Below are 17,908 nucleotides of genomic sequence, written 5' to 3' on the forward strand. Positions count from 1 at the left end.
GACCAGTGGTTCTCAAGTCTTGGTGGCACATAGAAATCACCTGGTGAGCATTTAAAACTACCTATGCTGGTGCTAGGGCTGATGCCCCACGCTCCAGTTTAGTTGGCCTGAGGTGAGGCCCCCAGGCATCAATCTTTTTTTTTTTTAAGTAAATTTCTCTAGATATTTCTTACCTAGAGTTAGAGTTGAGAATCACAGGACCACCCTGACCTCTTCTCTTTGCCCATCCATTTATTGGCTATTTCTTCAATAATTAGCTCTTCCAGTTAGAAGTACAGGGAAGCGATTAGGGAGTCTTGGAAAGCATTGTACCAAGCCTTGTTACATCATTTATAGCAGAGAAAGCTCAGAAAACAAGTGTGTGCAGCATTCGCAATGTTTTTCTTTAAAACTGAGCCCGTTTGCCATTTAGGCAAATTAGACATATTTTGTAAGTTTGTTAATAATATTATTACAGGTCGTGGTTTGGGGCTAATCCGTATTGAAATTTTTTTCTTCCCACGAGGTAATGGGACTCCATCTGTACTTTCTTGCCAATGTGTACATACCCATAATCTGTAGGTATGTGATAAACCTGTATTAGAACCTTGCTTCCACGTGACAAGTCTGTCTTCAGTATGATGTATGCAGCTGGCTTAAATACAGAAATTATTTAAAAGAACAGTTTTCCTTTAAAATGAAGTATAAAAATTCCTCTCATATCTGTAGAGTTTTTAAAACAAACGAATTGATGGTTTATGCACCTCTACCTTGCCTGACAAATTCTTGTCAGCCAAATTGCAAATGGGCTGGGCAGATTGCAGTCATGTCAATATCCCCAGAATGCATAGAAAGTGTGAGAACTTCCATTTTTTTATCCATGGTTCCTTTGATTGGCATATTCAGCAGATGCCGACTGAGCACCTCCTTGGGACTAGGAGAAGAAAGATGAAAGGTGAAAAGACATGGCTCCAGCCCTCAAGATGCTCACTTGTAGGGATGTCAAACACGGTAACTGGGAACGAGGGGGAAATGGAGAGCTTGGAGGGGGCCACTTAGGGATGGTGCCCTGAAATCTGAGCTAAATCCAGGGGGTGGATTATGTGCCAAGGGGCAGCCTGTATCAGGGCCAGAGGCAGGACAGAAGCAGACTGTTAGGGGACCTGCAAGCATTTCCGATGTGGTTGGAAGGCAGAGAGGCAAGAAGTGAGGCTGGAGAGATAGGGAGAGGCTGGAAGAGCCCCGTGTGCCCTGCCAGAGAGTTTGGCAGGGAGAGAGTTTGGCAGGCAGTCACCAAACATAGGGAATGGGTAGATGGCAATGCAAATACTCCATTGGATATTGGATATTTAGTTTGGCAGTCTGATCTAAATGTATTTCCATTGGGATCCACGGACTCTCCGTGCTCTTCTCTTTTGATGTTAATACAGTAGCCAAAGTTAATCTTGAAACCCTGAGATGGAACACCTGTATCAGAGTATGGTGCTTTTAAAGCTGCTTCAAAATGCAGACCTGCTGGTGAAATCTTTTTACTGCATCATTTATTCAACTTCAGGTTGAAGTGACTATTGCATTGTAGGAAATGACAACAAAATAAATGTTTGCATAGTTCTTCTCAAGCACACCTGCTCATTTTCCAGTAGATAAAACGTTTTTTCACATGCATTTTGTTTAAAATTGCTTGGAGTGTTTTTGAGGGTTTCTAGAAAACGTGTCCTTTTTGTCTGTTACTGCTCTGTAGGATTGGTGAGGCAATGTACAGCTTTCTCTGGGGCTACCAAGGCAGCAAGGATAAAAATAGGGCAAACTTTAAGAATCCCAGATATTTTCAGATAACAAAGACTGATTTATGTGGACCCATTTTGTGCTCAGACAAAACATAGAGAAGCTTTTGTGCTGTGATTAGCAAGGGTGCTGATGTCAGTTCTCTTGTCGAGCATCAAGCTTTATTCTGTGGCTAAATTGTGCTTTGTACCCTAATCCAGAGAACCTTTGTATCTGCCTTATTAAAGTGTGTAGTTTATGTAATTGCTTTTGTTTTCCAGTTTAATCTGTGCCAGATTCAATGAGAGTGACTCATTTTGTGACTGAGACAAACATTCACATTTGGACCACATTAAAAATAAATAAATAAGTGGCAGGTGCTGCTTGGCTAAATTCTGTGTTTTCATGCTGTAATTTCCTGCTGCAAGGGTTCATCTCTTAGATAATGTCTTCTCGGCCTCTGTAATCGCTAGCCCAATCTGTCTAGTGCCCCGCAGTTCACTGCTGTTCATTTCTTGGCTATGTATTTTAGTTTCCAAGGGCCTATTACATTTTAACAGTATCATTTCGAGAGGGAAGCAAAGAAATGTTTGGGGGAGCCACAGTCAACTGGATGACAAAGAGTGACACATGAGCTGTAGCAAAGGGACATATTTCATTCTCTTCTCTTTTTTGTCATTTTCCCAAGGTGTTTTGTGTGTGTGTTTTGGTAAAGCTCAGTTATGTTTATTTTATGATGTAAATGTTCAGTATTTTTCTCAAGTGGAAGAGGTTTTGAAAGCACACGCCTTTCTATTCAGGGTGGCCAATATATCTAATCTAATAGTCTCAAAAATTTTACAACTTCATAGTCTTAGGGGAATTCTATTTATTGTACAAATATTTCTAGTTATTCGGCCCTTGCTCTGCATTGAGTATGTAACGGCAAATAAAGCAGACATGGTCACTGTCTTCTTGGACTTTATGGTCTGCTTGGGGAGTTAGATACTAAATAAATAAATACAAAGAAAAACTGGATTGCAAATTACAAAAATCACTACATAGGTATGTGATGGGGTCCCTAACATTATGCCCTGCTCTACAACCGGTGGTGGTTGAGCTGAGGTTGGTCAGGGAAGGGAAGGCCTAAAGGTCAAAGCCTGCCTGGCAAAGAGAGGAAAGAACATCCCGGACTTAGGAAACAGCATGTGCAAAGTCCCTGAGGCAGGAGACAGTTGGGCATCCTATAAACCAGCGGTCCCCAACCTTTTCGGCACCAGGGACCGGTTTCGTGAAAGACAGTTTTTCCACGGAGTGGGTGGGGTGGAGGGGAGATGGGGTTTGTTCTGGTGGTGATGCGAGCAATGGGGAGGGGCAGATGAAGCTTCACTCACTGCCCGCCGCTCACCTCCTGCTGTGCGGCCCGGTTCCTAACAGGCCACGGGCCAATACCGGTCCGTGGACCAGGGGTTGGGGACCCCTGCTATAAACCATATGATTAGAAGGGAGAAGTGACAACTGGTGAAAACTTAAGAGAAAAAAAAAAAAAGACCGTATTTAAATGGTTAGAGATGAACTATATACAAGCACAGCAGTATGGCACGATTTAGTATAGGGACAGATAACCCTCCGGACAGTCCTGCAGCCCGAGAGCTTCTCTGAAGTGCAGTACAGAAATTGATGCCTGCAATACTTAGTCTGTAGTCACTGGGGAATGGGTGAATTATGTTCAATGAATTATGTAGTAAGGCATTTCAGCAGGATTTCCATGAAAGACATTAAGGTTTTAAAAAGTCATTTATGTATTTAAAGACAGAACCTTCACTATCTGGAGAAATCACTTTTACAAAAAGATGTGATTCCTTGATGGCCCTGGATAAGTGACATAATACTCTGTTTTCCTTTCTCTTTACTTCTCTATTCCTTTTTTAAGCTTACTGTTTGATAGGGAGGTATCTGTGAAGGCGTCCTTTTACTAAGAGATGATATTTATTTATTTTGAAATAAGTAGATGTCATATATTAACTAAATGGATTTTTTTTTTTTTTTTTTTTTTTTTTTTTTTTTGCGGTATGTGGACCTCTCACTGTTGTGGCCTCTCCCGTTGCGGAGCACAGGCTCCGGACGCGCAGGCCCAGCCGCCATGGCTCACGGGCCCAGCCGCTCCGCGGCATGTGGGATCTTCCCGGACCGGGGCACGAACCCGTGTCCCCTGCATCGGCAGGCGGACTCTCAACCACTGCGCCACCAGGGAAGTCCATTAATCATTTTTTAAGTGTACAGTTCAGTAGCATTAAGTACTTTCACATTGTTGTGCAGCCATCACAGTCATTTATCTCCAGAACTTTTTCATCTTCTCAAACTGAAACTCTACCCATTAAACACTAACTCCCCATCCCCCTTCCTCCTAACGCCAGGCAACAACCATTTTGCTTTCTCTCCCTGTGAATTTGATTGCCGTAGGTACCTCATATAAATAGAATCCTACAATTTTTGTCCCTTTGGCTTATTTCATTTACCATAACATCTCAAGGTTTATACAGATTGTAGCATGTGTCAGAATTTTCTTTTAAGGCTGAATAATATTTCATTGTATATATTTCATTTATCTCTTCATTCATCAATGGACACTTGGGTTGCTTCCACCTTTTGACCGTTGTGAATAATGCTGCTATGAACATGGGTGTACAGATACGTCTCTGAGAGACCCTGCTTTTCATACTTTTGAGTCAGATACCCACACTGGAAGTTTTTGAAGGACCGCCATCCCATTTTCCACAGTAGTTACACCATTTTACGTTCGTACCAGCAATGCACAAAGGTTCCAGTTTCTTCATATCCTGGCTCACTCTTGTTATTTTCTGCCTTTTTGATAATAGCCATTCTAATGTGTATGAAGTGGTATCTCATGGTGCATTTCTCTACTGATAGTCGTGTTGAACATCTGTTCTTGTGCTTATTGGTCATTTGTATACCTTTCTTGGGGCGTCAAATTCTTCAAGTCCTTTGCCCATTTTTTAATTGGGTTGTATATTTTCATTGTCACTGAGTCGTAGGAGTTCTATATGTATTCTAGACATTAATTTCTTATCAGATATACGATTTGCAGATATTTCCTCCCATTCTGTGAGGTGCCTTTTGACTCTTTGAGCATGTTCTTCAAAAATATAAAAGTTTAAAATTTTGATGCAGTCCAGTTTCCCTGGCATTTCTTTTGTTTCCTGTGCTCTTACTGTCATAATCAAGACATCATTACCAAACCTAATATCATCAAGGTTTTCCGTATTTGTTTTTCTAAGAATTTTCTAGTTTTAGCTGTTACCTGTAGGTCTTTGATCCATTTTGAGTTAATTTTTATTTGATACGGTGAGAGTCTAACTTTATTCTTTTGCACTTGGATATCCAGTTTTCCCAGCACCATTTGCTTTTTATATTTAGTAAAAACTAAATCTTCCTTGGTTTGTTGACTTGATATTACCTATCAATGTAATAGCTTCTAATATCCATCGGTGTCTTCTAATGTTTTATCAGAAGATCTAATAGAAAACAATAAGTGTGTATACACACATTATTAAGTTAATTGAGGAAGCATCAGTAAACTTTGCTGGAGTGGTAGATTATTCTATGGAAACAAAACATTGTCTGTGACTTTCTCTAGTCAATGCATTTATAAAATTGGTTTGACAAATGTGCATCTTGAAAAATTTCTCTCAAGTTAACACTGGATGGATATTTTTGTTTTGTTCCTAGGCATGGAAGAGGAGATGGTTTGTGTTACGCAGTGGCCGTTTAACTGGAGATCCAGATGTCTTGGAATATTACAAAAATGATCATGCCAAGAAGCCTATCCGTATTATTGATTTAAATTTATGTCAGCAAGTTGATGCTGGATTGACATTTAACAAAAAAGAGTTTGAAAACAGCTACATTTTTGATATCAACACCATTGACCGGATTTTCTACTTGGTAGCAGACAGTGAAGAGGAGATGAATAAGTGGGTTCGTTGTATTTGTGACATCTGTGGGTTTAATCCTACAGAAGAAGGTAAGTTCAAGATTTTGTGACTCAACCTGAGTTCTCCTTTATTACTACATTTTAAAAACTGTTGTAAAATTCTTTGTTATTTCAGTTACACAATATAATTTTTTTTTTATAATAGTAACAACATTTAGAAAAAGCAAACCTTTTAATCAGTTTAAGGAGAAATTTTTATAGATTTTAGAAAGAGAGACTACCATTGTGGGGCAGTGTCTAAATAATGTCCTGAAGAAGATGACAAGAAGGCATACTTATTTAAGAGCATTTCTTGGGTTCCAAGGTAAATATTAAGCTGAACCTTAACAGTGCTGATACTTGATATTTCAACCTGTTAAAATAACATTTTCATGCGGCTCAACTTAATTCTTCAGGAGTTTTTTTTAATTGAAGTATAGTTGCTGTACAGTATTATATGTTACAGGTGTACAATATAGTGATTCACAGTTTTTAGAGGGTATGCTCCATTTATAGTTATTATAAAATATTGGCAATATTCCTTGTGTTGTATAGTATATCCTTATAGCTTGTTTTATACATGATAGTTTGTACCCCTTAATCCCCTACCTCTCTCGCCCCTCCTCCTTCCCTCTCCCCACCGGTAACCACTAATTTCATCTCTGTATGAAATTCTTTTTTGCTATACTCTTCTTTTTTGTTATACTCACTAGTTTGTTATACTCACTAGTTTGTTGTATTTTTTAGATTCCACATATAAGTGATATCATACAGTATTTTTCTTTGTCTGACTTATTTCACTTAGCATAACACCCTCCAGGTCTATCTATGTTGTTGCAAATGGCAAAATTACTTCTTTCTGATGGCTGAGTAGTATTCCACTGTGTGTGTGTGTGTGTGTGTGTGTGTGTGTGAGCGTGCGCGCACACACACATCTTCTTTATCCATTCATCTAATGATGGATACAGGAGTTATGTTTTAAACTATATTGGATTATGGGGTTATGAAATAGCCAAGGTGACTGTCAATACCTATGAAAAGCAAATGAGAATCAGTCACAAAACATGATGAAAAAGTAACAAACATATGAATTTACTTAACACAAAGGTCCTAAAAAAAAGCATGGAGGAGGAGGGGTCTCAAGTTTTGAAAAAGAGGTAGTGAAGAAAAGCTTCTTGGAGAAAGACCAATTGTGAACTGTAGGCTTTTGAAGAAAGTAGTGTTATATCTACATAAATGAAAGGAGGGATGCAGGACCTGCAGGCTTAGGGGCTAGGGAAGGGCCCAGAGATGGAGTAGACTCCTCCTTGGCTGGAGCAGAGGGCTATGAATGATAAAGGCAAGGGGAGACTTACTTGAGTATCTGAGATTTGAGTGCCTTTCCTGGGAGGAGCTGAGTGATTAAAGGCCTCAAGAAGAATTTTTTTTTTAATAAACTTTTTTTTTATTTTCGGCTGCATTGGGTCTTCATTGCTGCACGCGAGCTTTACCTACTTGCGGCAAGCGGGGGCTACTCTTCGTTGCAGTGCACGGGCTTCTCATCGCGGTGGCTTCTCGTTGTGGAGCGTGGGCTCTAGGTGCACGGGCTTCAGTAGTTGTGGCACGCGGGCTCAGTAGTTATGGTTCGCGGGTTCTAGAGTGCAGGGCTCAGTAGTTGTGGCGCACGGGCTTAGTTGCTCCGCAGCTTGTGGGATCGTCCCAGACCAGGGCTCGAACCTGTGTCCCCTGCATTGGCAAGCGGATTCTTAACCACTGCGCCACCAGGGAAGTCCCTCAAGAAGAATTTTACAAGTGGAATTCCTCTTTGGGTGCTTTTATATAGCTGTCATGACCTTTTATATTCCCTACTTCTGTACTTCTCTTCCTTTTTAAACAAACACTAAGAACCCAGGGAGGGGACTCCAATACTAATTTAGGATTGCAGAGCCAAGAATCAGAAATAAAGGCAACCTTATTAAATAGGGTCTTTGACCCTGTTGTTTTCATGGTTATACTCACATTGACAAGCATGCATTTCCAAATATCTATATTTAGGAGTGCTGGAGATTCAGTGAGGGGTGGAAAAATTGTGTTAACAATCAACTTCAAGAGTTGGATTGAAGTGAAACAGTCATCATCTAATTAGCTCAGGTCAGCATGCTGTTTCCTCTTTGGCCAGGCAGCCCCCAGGAGAAGGAGGCTTCCAGGGCTGGGATTGGCCCAGTGGGCTGGGGGAAATCCCTTGCTGAGGAAATCTAGAATGCTCCAGGGAAAACAGCGCTGAGAAAGGGAAGGAGGCGTCTGATTTAGACCCGAGGCTAATGACCTAGAGCTCTTCAACAGAGTTCTACTGATTAAAAAGCCTCAAGCAATTGTTGCACATGTTTTTGTGAAGTTACTAAATATGTTCACATTTTAAGTGGGCCTGCTGGTATTACTTCTGACTCCAGTTAAACTTTCCCTTCTTGGTTGCCTACATGATCTGTGTTTGAGTACAGCAGAGCATTTTTCAGTTGAAGTCACAAACGAGATCGCTCTCTTTTTAATGGTTAACAGCCCCTCAGTAATGATAATGATTGGATTTAGACCTCACGTTCATTTCCTTGTATGATGGATTTTCAGCTAAAATAATTTAAGTGGTTGCATCATCTTTGTGTTGATGTTGTTCTTTTTGCCCGCTACCTTTTCAATTTAGAATTTGGGGGGATATAAATGCAGATTTCTGTCTCCATGGGTTGCCTGTACAGATTCAGCAGATCTGAAAGACTACAGTAGGTGTTCTTCTCTTTTTGTTTTCTTTATAATTGTCCGATTTAGCAAAGGATATAAGATGCCCCCTTAGTGCGTTCTCCAGTTAAGGAATGTGAAATTTTTGGAAGCACTTTTGGGGGTGGTTAGAGTTGAGAACCCCCAAAATAAGAATTTGTCCTGCTCGAGTGTCCCAGATTAGCTTTGCAAGTTTTAAGGCAAGGAGTCTGGTCCATCTGTCCACCTTAGAATGATCCTTACCATCTGGGAGCCAGTCAGCTCTGGGAAGTAGATAGGTTTTGTCTGCTTTAGAACATTAATTCAGTTATCTACCCAATTATTTGAGTTTGCCAGTACTCCACTAGGCTTTGGGCATTCATTCAACCGATACATATTAGGTGGCCAGTTAGGCAGACAGATGAGAGGTATTATAGACAGGAAACTGAGCATCTAGTGAGAGAAGAGTCATACCCAAAATAATTCAGTACAGTTGATAAGTGCAAGTTAGATGTGTATGTATGTACATATATGTGTTCACATTTTTTAATATAAATCATACTTTAACATATGTTAAAGTGTTAATATATAACATTAAGATATAATTTTATATATTAAAGTATGATACTGTGGAAGTGTATAAATACAGTTTTTGCCCTCATAGAGTTTAAGTCAGTCTAGTAGGAGAGACAGGCAAATAATCTAGGAATTATAATACCAGTTGTTAGGTGCTCTGCTAAAAGAAAAAGCAAAGCATAGATAGCAGCTGATGGCATCTCAGGAGGATCAGGAAAAGCCTAGGTAGTTTTAAATGGCTCTGTGACTATAACTGATAATGTACTGAGAACTTTATTTTCGTCCTTAATGGAACATCTTCATTGGCATTAGTAGTCAGAATCAGTTACAATGCCTGTTTTCACTTCATAAACTTACTAGTATAGGAGGGGGAAAGTTTCAAAACTTGAAAGCCACCTTTCAGTGGCAAAACTCCCAAATTCTTATAAAACAGAAGTATATCTGCCCTGAGTGAAGCTCTCAATTTGTGAACCTGTAACCTTCGCAATATCCATAAAAGGGGAAGTTGTAAGAAAATTAATAATATGATTAATCAAATTTGATGTATATAAGCTGAGTTGGTTACCAAGAGGAGCTATGCTAATCACAGATCTTTTTTTTTTTTTTTGCGGTATGCGGGCCTCTCACTGTTGTGGCCTCTCCTGTTGCGGAGCACAGGCTCCGGACGCGCAGGCTCAGCGGCCATGGCTCACGAGCCCAGCCGCTCCGTGGCATGTGGGATCCTCCCGGACCGTGTCCCCTGCATTGGCAGGCGGACTCTCAACCACCAGGGAAGCCCCACAGATCATTTTTATCTGTTCATTAAAATAAGTCCCTAAGGACTTCAGTTTGCCAATACTTTTAAATTTAGTTCCTGATCTATATCTAAATTCAATTGTACGTATTTTTTCAATTCTATAATTTAGATGTTTTTACAAGTTCATCCTGGCCATCTCCCAAATAACCACAGTCAGAAATGTCTTACTAGACTGTGTTGGAGACTTGAGTTTCTTGGAATAAATCGGTGAAAGATGAGCAATCCTTCATTGTGTAGTATCAAGGAGCCACACAAATAGTTTTATTTTGCTCTATAATTTTGGTTTTTGAGGCATAGTAGCAAAACTGCAAAAAGCCCTTAAAAGCCAGCCATTGTATTTCCCTATTCATTTGTAGTAGCTGACTTTGCTAGATGCCTTCTTCAAAATTCCACATATTTAAAGTTTTGTATCAAATTCTAAACTGCAGAGAACTGCTGTTATCCTTTGTGATCACATTCATACAGTTTAATATGACAAGGGGAATATCAAAATGTCTTTGTTCTTCCATTAACTTTACTACCTGCTTTATATCCTCCTCTACTCACTGTACAATAGGGGCTTTTGTCTTTACCTAGATCTGTCCCCTGAGCCCTGTGTTCTTCCCTTTTCAGACAGCCGAATACGCTCCCACTCTTGGCGTAAAATTAATAACACAAAATGATTTTTCACTAAAACTCGTTTCAGGGTAGATGTGGGAAGAAATAGACTATGCTCGGTGTTACAGCCTGAGAACATAACTATCCCCAATCCCTAGGAGAACAACTAATTTTCTCCTGAAAACAAAAGGAAAGGGGAAAATTCTGACCTGTGTTTTGATTCCAGGAACCTCTCAAAATATCATTACCATGTTATTTCCGCTGCCCCAGGTGACCACTGCTATTATTGAATACTCCAAATGCTGGCAGGCTGAATCTGTTTTTCAGTTCTAGCTCATTGCCCTGTGTGTGGTTCCTATGAATGCTTTTATTTAGTAAACTTGAGACCAAGAAACTAATTTCTTTTGTTTTTCTTGGAAATGTGCAGATTTATTTTTGTTTCTACCCTGAGGTGGAAGCTGTACAATCTGCTAAACAAGTGCCAGGAAACTCAGCCTTAGGGCTGAATGCAACTGACTTGGTGCGGAAGTTCCTGGTCTCATTTCAGGGGCAAGTTTAGAAAGTTGCCTCTTAATCAGTTGAGTTGCTTTTCTCAAAATGCCCAGATAATACTGGCTTAAAGAAAAAAAATAGTGTGATTCTCTGATATTCTTCCTTTTAGAAAAGTAGGTAGCTAATGTGAGAATATACACACGCTGCCATTCCTGCAAAGCAGTGCTTCTTAATTAGGGAACTTAAATTTCTTTTTATTTACTCTTTCATACAGGTATAACTTATTACTGTGCAAGGCACAGATCTTAAGTTTACAGTTCAATATAGTTTTACATATCCATTCTGTATCTATACATAGAAATAGAAATCTGTGAAACCCCCACTCAAATCCGGAAATGGAACAGTTCCAGTCCCCTAGAAGGTTTTCTCACGTTTCTTCCCAGTAAAAACCCAGAAAAAAGTTCAGATGTAACCATTATTTTGCTTCTATCACCATAGATTAGTTTTCCCTATACTTGAACTTTACACAAATAAAACCATTGAGTCTGGCTTCTTTTTTCCAATAGTAAGTCTGTGAGATCCATTTATGTTGCATGTCACAGGAGTTCAGCATCCTATGTAGCATTCCACTGTGTGAATATATCATAAGTTATTGATCTATTCAAATGTTGATAGACATTTGGCTTGTTTCCAGTTTTTAGTTAATACAAATAAAGCTGCTGTGAGCATTTTTACATCTGCCCTTTGATGGACACCAACACTTTGCTCTTTGGTATACACGCCCATGAGTAGAATTGCTGCAACTCATCATAGGATATATATTTTTAGTTTTAGTAGATTTGTTAGTAGCTTTAGTTTTCCAAAGTTATTGTGCCAATTGCTTTCCTACCAGCAGCATATAAAATTTCTAGTTACTCTACATTACTAGCATTTGGTGTTGTGGGTCATTAATTTTAGCCATTCTAGTGAGTGTGTATCTCATTGTGGTCTTACTTTGCATTTTCCTGAGGACCAGTCCAACCAGAGTCTGTTCTGTCTTCTTTTATCACACATTTTCAAGCTACTGCCCCTGAGATCTTGATTCATTGAGTCTCCTGAGTGAGGCCCAGGCACCTAGATTTCTCAAATACTCAACAAGTAATTCTGCCAAGATGCCATGACACCTCTGGATAAAAATTAAATCATTTGTCAGCACTAAGGGTTTGTTTTAAAAGTCTCCAAGAATGTTTTCACATTCTATTAAGGAGATAGATGGTCATGACAGATAAGATTGGACTCTGATGAAAGGTCTTCGATTTTTGATTAAATAATTTGAAGACATTTCAGGTTGCTTCAGTGAAAATTGTGACTACCGCCCTTTCTTGTTTGTATCCATTTGATAGATTTGCCCTTATAAAATGTTCTTCCGTAAAGAAGGGTATGTTCAGAAGTGAGAAGATGGCCATTTTTTTTTAATTGCTCTTTTTACTTTATTTTTTATTTTTTGGCCACACTGCACAGCGTGTGGGATCTTATCAGTTCCCTGACCAGGAATCAAACTGGCACCCCCTGCGTTGGAAGGCCAAGTCTTTTTTTTTTCTTTTTTAACTTCTTTTTTTTTTTTTTTTTTTTGGCTGTGTTGGGTCTTTGTTGCTACGCGCTGGCTTTCTCTAGCTGTGGCGAGTGGCGGCTACTCTTCCTTGTGGTGTGCAGAGCACGGGCATTAGGCGCGCAGGCTTTAGTAGTTGCAGCACGCAGGCTCAGTAGTTGAGGCACGTGGGCCCTAGAGTGCACGAGCTTCAGTAGTTGTGGCTCGTGGGCTCTAGAGCACAGGCTCAGTAGTTGTGGCACACGGGTTTAGTTGCTCCGCAGCCTGTGAGATCTTCCCAGGCCAGGGATTGAACCCGTGTCCCCTGCATTGGCAGGTGGATTCTTAACCACTGCGCCAGCAGGGAAGTCCCGAAGGGGGAGTTTTAGCCACTGGACTACTGGGGAAGTCGAAGATGGCCATTTTAGCATTAATAGTAATGCCTACTCTTTGTGGACTCTTTATTTTCTAAGTTAATTGTATATAAATCACATAAATCTATTTGAAATGCTTCTCTTTACAGAAAAAAAAAAAATCTACAACAGACCTGGTAAATCAGGAGTCAGTAGATATAGAGCAACCTATTTACCTTTAATTGTGAACATAAAGGGAAAACTTTTGCAATAGCCACAAGCAAATGTTCTGTCAACAAATGTAGCCCATCTTGGGAGGAAAGGATCTCATCTGGTCTCCTGACAGGAAGTGAGCAATACCACAGTTTTATTACCACATGGAGCTCAGGCAGGGTATGTCAGTAGTTACAAAATCAGAGGATCTTAGCGCATCAACTTTGAAATAGTCTACCTTACCCATAATAAAGAGTAAGATTGCTTCCCTGGACTTAAGCACGTGTACCATTTGATTTAAAAAATATTATTTTGAATATTTCAAGGCATTGGCTGGGCACTCCAGCTTGTATGAGGGACACTAACTCCAGAGCGTTATGCTTCCAAATGGGATAAAACTGTGCATTAAGGTAGGGATCGTGTGAACCAATCTATTATTTGTGGCTCCCCTCACAGAACAATCTATTCCTCTTCACTGAAAACCCGTTAAGGCTTTCCTTTGCAGTACTTATTAGCTTTCTAAGTAAAATTAAATTAAGAGTTTGCTACAGCATCATATAAGGCCTTTAGTGGATGCCAGTTATCCTCTTCATGCCTTCTGAATTAAGAGAGGAAATAATTTTACACACAGAAGCACACCCTATGCTGATGTTTGGTTCTCAGAAACTTGATACCACCATTACTTAGAAAGAACAGTCAGTCAGAAACCCAAGTGAGGCAGAAAGCAATAAACATGGTCTGCTCAACTACTTGTAGGGTAGAATGGGGGCTAATCCCATGTCTTTCTAAGGTTGAAGAGAAGTTTCTTCTTTCAGACCAGTTGGTTAACTTTGGCTAGAAGTTTTATGTTAAAGAATATTTAGATACCATGCCATGCTGGCATTAAAATACACAGAGTTGAGGATATAGTCAAATTACCATGAGTAAAATCATCCCAAACACTCAAACTTTGAAGATGGTGCATTATCTGAGCCCAAGGTGGGAAAGCAGTGTCCCCTTACCTTTTAAAGTCCTTTGTGTGCCATGTTGTTTGGAACAGTTGGGCTTGCTGTTCACGGCTATTTGAAGGTCTTTTCTTCCATGAGCTTGCTAGTGAACATAATGGCGGTTTCTCTCTAGTTCTTGCCTCCGAGAAGTATACATAAGTCTTCCCATATTGTGAACAAGATTTTTTTTGCTTAAAAAGGAACCTTTGAATCCCAGTCCTTTTGTCAGAAAATGGAGAGGCTCTTGCAGCTATACAAGAGTAAAACACTTTCATCATTCACAGGTGGCAGAAATGGAAGGTTAAAAATGAGATAGTCCCATTGTGTTAATAAAACAAGGCCAAACAAAAGTGATTGCTTGGCTGGGTGACTTTTTTCCCACTTAAGATGAATCACTCAGTTCGTTTAGTATATAGCCATCCAGTTTAGAAAAAATATTAAAAGTGTATCTATGAAAACAACGACTTGGGGCTTCCCTGGTGGCGCAGTGGTTGGGGGTCCGCCTGCCGATGCAGGGGATGCGGGTTCTTGCCCCGGTCCGGGAGGATCCCACATGCCGCGGAGCGGCTGGGCCCGTGAGTCATGGCCGCTGGGCCTGCGCGTCCGGAGCCTGTGCTCCGCGACGGGAGAGGCCACAACAGAGAGAGGCCCACGTACGGCAAAAAAAAAAAAAAAAAAAAAAAAAAAAACGACTTGAAAAAAACAAAACAAAACAACTGCCTGGAAAAGTTATTTTAGGAGTTACAGTGGAAAACTAGAATTCATACTATTTTATGCGGTAAAGTTTTTCCAGTGTTTAGTTTGATTTTGTTGGGTCAGAACTAAACATTTAACTAGTATACAATTTTACCATATCTCTGTGATAGAAAAAAGAAATATATAAAATATACTTGTGAATACACCCTGTAGGCTACATAGAATACAGCAACTACTTTCTGATTCCTCTGCTTTTTTTTCTCCTCAATGTTGTGTATATTTTCCTTAAGGTCTTTAAAGGGTAAATATTTTTCATAGTTCTCTGAAGTTTAACACTCCACAAGGATTTACTCTGAGTCACTGATTAATCTAGGGCATTTCAAATCCCCTTAAAAATATCTGTTTATATTTGTTTCAAAATCAAAACAGTAAAACATTTCATAGGGTATGTTATAAACACTGTTTATAACCAGCATCAATTAGACATGATGGGGTACTTATGAGTTCCTGCGAAATTACGCCATTATCTTGTACAAATGTCAAAAAATTCATTTATCCTTTTCTCACCATCGTCTGTTCTGGCCTTTCATACATAAGAAAGAATGAATTCAAAAAAAAAAAAAAAAAAGAATGAATTCATTTCTGTCATAAAGTGTTAGCTTTTGTTAGATGAGCTTGTGTGAAGACTTGACATTGCATGCAGCATAGCAAAGATAGAACATTAGAAATTAGCTCAAGTTCTCCTTCACCCAGGCCGAAGTCTCCAACAGAAAGAAATTTTCATACTCGGTTAGCATCTAGCAGGGCTCACAGAGATTTCTGGAAGAGCAAATTCCAAACTGCACGTGCAGGTGAAGGGGTCTTGCAGATTGGGGATTGCTTTCACCTCTTCCAACCTGGTATAGAGAAAGTGCTAACAAGTGAGTTTCTGTTGGGTGAATGGAGTGTTTTTGAGCATCTGCCCCAGGAGTTCTGATCCTTTCGGTTTGCTTTGGGGACCCACAATTAAAGATAAACTAATTAAAGATAGCCATACTCACGTGTTATCATTCAAGCTTTACCACTGGGATATGAGCTTCTCTGCCTAGGAAGAAGAGTTTTGAAATAAGCTACATAAACTTGGCTGTAGTGCATATGTGGACGTTAATGTTGAATACATAAAGATCTCATCAAAAGCACATGGACTTGCTCTGTAGAATCTAGAGAAGAGAGAGCAGACCTTTCGCTCTTCCCTGGGGAATTGACAGACCAAATGACCTGCCTGTTATTCTAGTCTGTGGAACATATTAAGTCTTCTTACCACTTTTTAGCATCGTTAGGTACTGTTTTGTTGTGAAAAATCTCAGTTTCAACCCAGCCTTTTCTGTTCTAATATAAACAGACAATAAACAGATTTGTTTATTCAAATATGAGCATTTACCTTTTTTTCTGGATCTATAGCCCCGTATTCCTAACCAGACTAACAGAATTTTTCTTTTGGGCCCTCAAAAATTACCTTGGTTGTGTGAGATTTTATTTCTAGGCTTTCAACTTGTTTTCAAATTACTTCATTCTACACAATTTAGCTATGTTCATATGTCTTCTCAGAATGTAGTTAAGTGCTTAATAAATTACTTCTTTACCTGCTGACCCCTTTTGCATTAAAATACTACAGAAATCCGATAACGGCAAATGAGGCTATGAACGGAGGGAAGAGGTGATGCCTTAAAGAAAAGCTCTTTCCTTAAATGTGAATCCTGGAGTTAGACATATTTCTCCCTAGTCGGTGGCTAAGAAGTAGAAAGAAAAGGATGAACAGCAAGATAAACATGGGGTAAAGAGCTGGCCCTGGTACGCACAGCACCATGGGCCTGTAGATACCACATAATAAAATGGGTCTCCTTGGAAGGTTGGCTTGGCTTAGAAAGTGCTTTATTATCATGAAAAAAAAGTCTGCTGCTGCTTGGGCTAACATCTCCATTCCCAATAACCTCAAAACCAAAGAGTGTTCAAGGCAACATTAACCACGCCTTTTTTTTTTTTTTTTTTTTTTTTTTTTTGCATACCCTGAGGCTTGTGGGATCTTAGTTCACCCACCAGGGACTGGACCTGGGCCCTGGCAGTGAAAGCGCCAAGTCCTAACCAGTGGACCGCCAGGGAATTTCCACCCATGGCTTTTTTAGAGCCTCTGGAAGAAAGAACCCTACCCTTCAGATCTCGTTATTAACGAGAACCAGTAATTTTCTGTGTCAGCGTTGCCATTTAGGTAGCACGTATTTTAACTGACACTGTCCTGGTTTATCCTGTTTCCGTGTGTTTAAACGATTTATCTCCAAACTTTCGAGTAGCTGGTCACAGAGCACCGAGCTGATCTCCCTGTGCTATGCGGCTGCTTCCTACTAGCTATCTGTGGGATAGGGAGGGTGGGAGGGAGACGCAAGACGGAGGAGATATGGGGATACATGTATACGTCTAGCTGATTGACTTTGTTATACAGCAGAAACTAACACACCATTGTAAAGCAATTATACTCCAATGAAGATGTTAAAAAAAATGGGATGGACAGTGACGGTCACACTTGGGTGTTGCAGATCCTGTGAAGCCACCTGGCAGCTCCTTACAAGCACCGGCTGATTTACCACTGGCGATAAATACAGCACCACCATCCACCCAGGTGGATGCCTCCTCTGCCGCTCCACCTCCTCCATATCAGCTAATTAGCCTTCCACCACACCTGGAAACCCTTGGCATCCAGGAGGATCCTCAAGACTACCTCTTGCTAATCAACTGTCAGAGCAAGAAGCCTGAACCCACCAGGTAAATCACCTGTGTCTCTGTGCGTGTACGTGCATACCCTTAGGCATCTTACCTTTAAACTTTTTAAAGCCTGATTTGAAGGCTTAAAAGTAACCATCTGTAGAAGCTCATCTTTTAGGCTTATAATTCAGGTTGATGTTCCTCCACGAATGATTTCCGATATTCAGGAGATTTTATTGGAGAAGCACATTGTCTATCATTTTTGGCAAAGAACACTTGCGCCTTCATGGCTCCTTTGGAAATCTGTCTCCTGTGTCTTAGTCCTTGTTACAGGTTCACAGTGTTACTTGCTTAACAGATTTCACTGATTTATATATAAATGGTGATCTTGCTCCATTTCTTATGTGATTGTAAACCAGCCAAGGGTCATCTTTTGTTTCTGAAGAAGGAGAGGAA

The 17,908-nt window shown here is 40.0% G+C and overlaps 1 protein-coding gene across 2 annotated transcripts in view; it reads left to right on the forward strand.

Annotated features, from left to right (window-relative positions):
• GAB1 (GRB2 associated binding protein 1) overlaps window positions 1-17,908 on the forward strand; it is a 125,057-nt gene that overhangs the window by 78,253 nt on the left and 28,896 nt on the right. For both annotated transcript variants that reach the window (XM_065877681.1, XM_065877680.1), the window contains exons 2-3: window positions 5,473-5,767; window positions 17,287-17,512. In XM_065877681.1, coding sequence (XP_065733753.1) covers window positions 5,473-5,767; window positions 17,287-17,512 — 521 coding nt within the window. The remainder of the gene's footprint in view (window positions 1-5,472; window positions 5,768-17,286; window positions 17,513-17,908) is intronic.

The sequence above is a fragment of the Phocoena phocoena genome, chromosome 5 (genome assembly GCF_963924675.1).
Source record: "Phocoena phocoena chromosome 5, mPhoPho1.1, whole genome shotgun sequence".
NCBI classification, from domain to species: domain Eukaryota; kingdom Metazoa; phylum Chordata; class Mammalia; order Artiodactyla; family Phocoenidae; genus Phocoena; species Phocoena phocoena.